General features: G+C 34.4%; 1 protein-coding gene across 1 annotated transcript; it reads right to left on the bottom strand.

The window, feature by feature from the left end:
- Positions 1-5,877: 5,877 nt before the first annotated feature.
- Positions 5,878-6,751, bottom strand: LOC127079519 (uncharacterized). The gene is made up of 2 exons (XM_051019903.1): positions 6,678-6,751; positions 5,878-6,328 (listed from the first exon to the last, which is right to left on the bottom strand). Exons 1-2 carry the CDS (start codon positions 6,749-6,751, stop codon positions 5,878-5,880), a joined length of 525 nt encoding a protein of 174 aa, XP_050875860.1.
- Between the last annotated feature and the right edge of the window lie 908 nt (positions 6,752-7,659).

Below are 7,659 nucleotides of genomic sequence, written 5' to 3'. Positions count from 1 at the left end.
AGTGACACCATTAGCTTTAACAGTATCAGCGTATTGAACAAATACGGATAAATGAAGGTTTGGATCCTCGGTAGGATTTCCAGAGAATTGGTTCTGTTGCACTGCCTGCAACAACGAAGGTTTAAGTTCGAAGTTGTTTGCTTCGATTGCTGGCGGAGCAATACTTGAATGCGGCTCATCTTGTGATGGAGCGGCGTAATCTCGAAGAGCACGAGCTGGTTCTGCCATCTCGGGTATCGAAGGAAAAATGTTTTTGAAATCAGGAAGTTCGACAGGAGGGAGATTGTTTGCAGCACGATATTCCCGAATTCGTCGTAAGACTCGGAGATATAGTTCGATATCGTTGATTCGTAAATAGAGCGGCTCGCCTTGTGAGCGAGTGTGTGGCATACAAATCGACGATAGAAAGAAAAGAAAAAGAAACCTTAGTCTCTACAGCGTAACGGAAGAGTTACGATATCGACTAAACAAAAGTCCCCGGCAACGGCGCCAAAAACTTGATCGCTCGACTTTATGAGTCGAATTTGGGGTACAAACTGCAAGTGCACAGTTCTATCGCGTAGTTTTAAAAGATATCGATCCCACAGGGACTTATGAATCGATATACCGTTATCTAAGGTTACTTCGTAAAGCTAAGGTGGATAATGTTTGATTGTTTGGGGAAAAGCTAAAACTAAAAATAGAATCTAAATTAAATATCAAATAAACGGATATCGGTATGTAGTTCGTCGTAATTAGGGAATCAATTCTTTGTTGGTTTCTTGGTTTTAAAATAAATCATTTCAGTTGACTTCATTGATTAAAAGTTCTATCTCAAACTCTCGCTCTGTTGAATAAACCATGATTTTATGTTAACGTAGCTGTCACTTATAATTAAGTCAAAAACCATTTTTTGAAAGCAATAAAGTCCGTAGAAACTCTTTTTAAGAAAACACTAACCGTTTAAACACCCTTATCTCAAACTCTCGCTCTGTTGATTTAGGTTATATAATTAAATTCGAATGCTTAACTCTCGTCCTCACATTCAATCTTTAAAAATACTTTTGGAAAAGATTAGAATTTAATTAACTCTAAAAATTACTCTCGCCCTGATCTAGAATTAATGTCCAATTTACACTGTCCAGTTAAAACCTCAAACTTTCGCTCTATTGATTTTAACCTCTTTATGTCCTTTACTCTCGTATAAAAACTTTATTATTAAACCTGTAAACTGAGACCGTAAAAAGAGTGATTTTAATTTTAAATTTAATTAAACCGACTTAGTTTTGATTCCTTATTCCGCTTACTTTACATACCGATATCTAGGCGAATTAGCCAGACATGCTAAACGAACTTAAATAATTATCATGCATAAACAGACTCATCTGAAGCAAATAATATAAATAAATAATAAAACAAAACATTAAACAATAATTAAAGAACCTGAATAATTTAAACAGCAGTCTTGAACACTCCACCACAAGCCGGTAGGATTTGTTCTTGAATTCTTCAATCAAACAACAAATTAAAACGAAGGAATAAAAAACTAGATTCTAACGTAAGGTTAGATCCGGTAAAAAGGTACACAATAGTTTCCGGTGTAGAAACTATTATGTGAAAATTAATTAAGTGCTAGAGAGGAAAATAGAGTTGCAAGAGAAAAACAATAAAAATTTACAAAAGTAGTATGTAAAAGGTATGCTTAAACTGCTGAAGAAAAGAAAATTGGAAACTGCCGAAATCTGGAAAAAGCGTGGAACCTCTGTAGGGTTTGCAAAGTTGCTATTTATATTGATGCTTTCCGTAACGGTTTTCAAAGCAGTCCGCGTCAAGGGGTCTTCACGTAACGGATGCATAGCCGTGGAAATAGGATTCAACGTGTATATAGGAATCAACGTCTCTGAAGGCAGAAATGTAGGGGGATGGTGTGACGTCCGTCACACCATGTGTGACGCTCGTCACATAAGTGTATGCAGCGTGACGTTCGTCACAGCATCTGTGGCGCTCGTCACAGGCACAACGCCTGTGTCTTCTTTGGGTTGGGCTTGGCTTTTGCTATTTGTTTCTTTTCATTCCTTTTTGCACCTCCTTTTCTTCCTTTTTTACTTGTGCTTCAAATAAGACACCTGAGACAAATAGAAAGGAAATACCGCGTAATAAAATGCAGTAAATTGAAATAAATAATAATATAATTTAATTGAATTAAGTCCTAAAATATGATATAATTTCATGTTATCATATCTCTTATTTCACAATCACTTTGCTTATTGTTTGAGGACTTTAAGCTTGAAGTCTTTAGAGAAATAGACTTTTTCTCTTCCTCTTTGTCTTTAACTTTCTTCTTCTTTACCTTCTTCTCATGCTCTTTTTCGTGTTTTTCCAAGCAAGTGAGTTCTTGCTCATGTTCTTCTAGCTTTCCAAACAAAGTTATGAAATCAAGTGTTTTAAGATCATTCGCCTCTTTGATTGTGGTGACCTTGGGTTGTCATTCCCTATTAAGACACCTCAAAACTTTATTAGTGGAAATATCATTGGAAATAGGCTTACCTAGAGCATTGAATTGGTTTATAAGATGTGTGAACCTCTTTTGCATGTCGGCAATGATTTCACCATGCTTCATGCGAAGGAGTTCAAACTCTTGATTCAAGGTATTGATCCTAGCTTGTTTGACCTCATTAGTTCCCTTCTGGGAAACTTCTAATGCATCCCACATAGCTTTGGAGGTCTCACAATGAGAAACACAATAATACTCATCAACACCGAGTGCAGATATTGAAATATTTTGTGTTTTCCAATCATGTGACCATAATTTCTTATCATTATCATTCCATTGATTTTCCAGTTTTGGTACGACGACACCTTTACCATTGGTCATTGTAATTTGATTAGGACCATTGATGATGACGTCCCATACTCCCTTATCAACTAAGTTGATATGGATACACATACAAGCTTTCCAATAGCCATAATTTTTATCGGTGAAAATCGGTGCTCTATTGTACACCCCTTTAGGTTCGGTAGCCATTTTCTAATAAGTAAATATTAAGCATGAAATCAACCAGAGCTCGTGATACCACTTGTTAGGCGATAGACTTCGATCTAGAGGAGGAAGGGTTGTGAATAAATCACTAGTTAAAAATTTAACACAAAAAACTGTTTTGAAAAGTTTATGGCAATCAGAAGTAACCCGAACCAGATCTTCTAACCGAACCCGCTATTAAAAATCTCTGATATGCGTAATTATAATCACAGTATGATAATGAATCACAAATTGATCAAAAACTATTAATCACAACCAATTGAATGCAAAGCTATAAGGATAAATTATCGATGACAAATTATTTTCAATGATCAAGCACAAAAAAAAATCTATTGAGACAAATTATCGAACACCTTGTGTGCAATCGATATTGTTTGGAAATTTATGTGGTTTTGTTGATCTTAAAATTCAATCACAATCTAAAGGATTATGATCAACTCAACAACACCTTTTTCAAAATGTAATCAAAAATATTATCCAAACAAATTGATCGCACGATCGATGAATTCAACAATTTGCAAACGAAGAATAAAAGAGATAGAGAGGGAGAGAGGAAGTACACAAGGATTTGTTTAAGCAGTTCCCTAATCGACCCGCTATGTGTACATCTTCCCTCAATTCAAACTCGAATTGAGATAATGAAAGTAAACTTACTTTGCAAAAGTATGTATACAAGAGAGATGTAGTAATCCAACCCTATAAACCCTAAGTTTGATGTTGATTCTGACACTTTCTCTTCCCTTGATTTAAGCTTGATCAAGTAACCTAATAATACCAATTTGATTCACTGTCTCATGCTACTTATTTTCAATAAACCCTTGTTCTTCAAATCTTTCACTCGATCGAATCCAAACTGCAAATTGTTGTAACCCAAGATTTACCAATATGATCCACCATCTCACGCTACTTCTTTGCAAGAACCTCCCGTTCTTCAAAGCCTTCACTCGATCAGTTCCATATTATGTAATCTTATCCAAAACCTTCAAATCCCAATTTAATCTTGAAGGAAAACCCCAACTAGGTTTTCTTATTTGAAACCCTCAAAGATCTCAACCCAATTTACAATTCAATCATTCATAAATTGGACATTATCAACCCTAATTCTAGATAGCACCTAAACAAAGAATGATTATGTGTAGTTTGTTTATTGTATGCATAAAATTAGGTTGAAGATGATGAGAACTCTTTGAAATCCCGGTTTCGTGTATCTTTACTCTAGAACCTAGCTAGAAAATGGTACTTGCATGAAGTATATATATATATATATATATATATATATATATATATATATATATATAATATATATATATATATATATACACATGTAAGCAAGTATGAAGCAAAAGGAATAAAAAATAATGCAAATTTTCAAGATTTTTAATGTATGTGTTGACCTATGTAAGTCATGTGTCGACACATACGATGCATGTGTCGACCTATAGATGCCATGCGTCGACCTGTAAATGCGGCATATCAAATAGAGCCTACATGCATTAAAAATGCAGTACATGAGCCGACCTGAAAAACATGTTTAGTTTTTTTGTGTGTGTGCATGCTTCATGATGTTTCCCGTCTTGCCAAAAGTCTTCAATCAAGATAATCAGCCTAAATCCAAGTTTGGTTACTTTATCCTATGGTCCAAGATTTCTTTTTTGAGTTTCAGCAGGGGGGGGGGGAGTTAACTAGCTTACTTTTTTTTGGCTTTTTAGTTGATTTGAACTTGAGGATTCTACTTGTACCACTTTTCTTAGTAACTTTTGCTAGATGCTCCATCTTTTTACATGAAGATATCTCACTTGTAATGAGTCCAACCTGTTACTTTGAGTGAAGACATCCACTGCTCCTCTAGTTTCGGGCACATGAATTTTATTCATAATGCTATTTGGAATTTTCATTATTTTTGCACACTTTTGTGTGTTTCTTTTTAATATTTTATAATGTAGTTGATCCTTATGCTAGTCTTATTTGTTAGTGTTTTCCTACCCTAAACTAAATCCTACAATGAGTCATGTTTCATGCTTTAGAACAATTCAAACTTCTTAAGAGGCTAATTACTTTTTTAACTTCTTCTAGTGCAGCAACATTTATCACTAAGTCACATATTGGTGCATTGATTCTTATTAAGACCTTGTTTCTAATAGTGTAAGAATCCCAATTAGAAGTCTCCTAAGTTCTTAAAAATTATGTTATTTTTGAGATGAAGTTGAGTATTTTCTTTTTTATTATTATTTTAATGCAAAATAAACAGCAAAATACAAACTATTCATTGATTGACATTGAAATTAAAACAGGCTAACTTGATTCAAATTTAAAAAACTAGATAGATGCCTTCACACCCAAACTTAAATTATGGACAATGTCCTCATTGTCAGTCTATGAGTTCTAGCACATCAGAAAACAGAAAATAAAGTACATAAATCATTAAATGATTGGTTGAAAATACCAGCTAGCCTTGGATCCTACTACTTTTCCTGGTTAGTTTTGGGTTGTCCTCTCTCTTTCTTTTCTTTTATTTTCCCTCCTTCTTCTTGATTTCCTCCTTATTATTTGCCTTGGTTATATTACCTTTTGACTTGGCTTTCTCCTCAGGAACAACAACTGATTTACCTTTGTTTTTCTGTTTTAAATATGAAGTCGAGGTCCTCTGTTGTTATTATGTTGGGGGATCAATGACATGTTATGTCACGTCAGATGGCTTCCTTTTGATTTTACTTATGTTATCTCATATAACATTAGTTTGAATTCCTTTGGTTCAACATATTCTTGAATGACGACACCTTTTGGAAAACCAATAACCTTCAAAGAATTCCATGCCTCCTTGTAGTTTCCCATCATGTCGATGCCATAAAATATGTGTTTTATTTCTTGATTACTTTTCCCATTTGATATTGGTCACATGTGGCTCTTGTTTGAAAAGAGGCAAGGAACTCAGAGCTTTCATCCTCATCATCTTGTTGTATGTCCTGCTCAACTTGGGGTTTTTCGAATGCAGCCGAATTTTCCTCCATGAGTACTTGCACAAGAACAAAAGACAAATTTTCCACAACAGGTTCAGCTGCTAGCTCTGTCTCCAATTGCTCTTTGTTGGCTTCTTCATCAGTCTTGTCTTCAACATCATTGTCTTTATTTTTGTCTATTTCCTTATTACTTTCTTCAGCATTCTCTTTGTCTTTTTCATTGTTGATTTTTTCCTCCTCATTCTGGTTGTTTTCGTCCTCATTTAATTCCTCTTCATTGGAAATCTCAGTATCTGTCTCATTTGCTTCCTCTACAACAACTATTTCTTCATCCACCTCCCCATCTTTCTCACTTACAATTGGTAGAGGAATGAATATTAGGGTAGTTTTTATGCAAAGAAGAGAGTGAGTATTTTTGAAAGTGAGATACGGTTAAATAATGGTGAAAGAGAGAGAGTAAAGATTTGAATTTTGAATTTGGGAGAGAAAAAGTAACTGTTAGGTAATTTGAGAGAGGTAACTTAAGGGACTAGGTTTAAATTTTAGGAGTTATGTTGGGGACAAAGTCATCATTTCTTGGATGTTTCATGCTACGTCTGAACCCATGTGTCTGATTCCCTAGACTTTTATCTCCATGTACATGTTATCTCCCCTCTTTCCACCTTCCTTTTTTACTCTCTTTATAATTCATTTTTCTCAACCTGTTTTTAGATAATTCGACATGTCTTCTCTTATAATCAGAATCACATTTCCTCATACTTCCTTGGCATGTCATAGTTGTGATAGAAAAACTTCATAACTCTTCAAGACTTTAGCCAGGTAAATCTAAGCTATCATAATAAAACTAGAAAAACTACACTATGTTGTGCTGCCTCCTGGTAGCGTTATTTTTAAGTCTTATAGTCTGATTTGAAATAGAAAATTTAGTCAATCAAACCTATGGAGGCCCTTGTATTGCTTAAAGGCTCTTCATGGTAAGTTTTCACTCTTTGACCATTGACTTTGAATGTCTCCCTTGTTTGTTCATTGATGAGGTTCACAACCCTATGAGGATAAAACTTTACTAACTTAAAGGGACCTGGCTAAAAAAAATTCTGAAGGGGACACATGTTAGGCCATATGCTTAAGCAAATGTGTTCAATATCTTAAACAAGAATTGACAAATAAGATAAAACATGATGATAAATCATAAAGCAATAAAATAGCACAAAGAATTGTTAACCCAGTTAAGGGAAAACAACACCTACGTATAGGGTCTTCCAACCCAAAAAAGAAAAATCATTCTTGAATTTAATTAGTACAAAGTGTCTTAGATGAACAACCTCTTATTCAATGCCCATCTTCTTAATTCTACCAGTGTATTTCTATTTAGGACTCCTCCTAAATATGAGAATGCCTCTCACTTTCTGTCAATCACTGACCCTAGTGATCACTACAATAAACAAAATATTGATTGTTAAATTATAACTTAACTAACAAACCAAACTATATGCCTTTGGATATGAATGTAGGTGCTAGAGTGATGTAAAAACAACAACACAAATAAAAGACACAAAATAGAAACCCTAACACAATGATCTTTAATACTTGCATACACTTCAGACGTTAGGTTTAAGTCTCCTTAAATAGAAATGCAATCTTTTGGCTTTTTTCCAATGGGAACATAATTTGAGATCACGTCAT

This window comes from Lathyrus oleraceus, chromosome 5, assembly GCF_024323335.1.
Source record: "Lathyrus oleraceus cultivar Zhongwan6 chromosome 5, CAAS_Psat_ZW6_1.0, whole genome shotgun sequence".
Taxonomy (NCBI): domain Eukaryota; kingdom Viridiplantae; phylum Streptophyta; class Magnoliopsida; order Fabales; family Fabaceae; genus Lathyrus; species Lathyrus oleraceus.
This window is presented reverse-complemented; position numbering and strand designations above follow the sequence as displayed.

What these genes read in the sequence shown, in the direction of transcription:
- LOC127079519 (XM_051019903.1), bottom strand. Translation starts at nt 6,751, where the DNA reads ATGACATGCCAAGGAAGTATGAGGAAATGTGATTCTGATTATAAGAGA. An exon ending in GTCGAATTATCTAAAAACAG is followed by an intron (nt 6,329 to 6,677) that starts GTTGAGAAAAAT and finishes ACCAATTGTAAG; the next exon opens with TGAGAAAGATGGGGAGGTGG.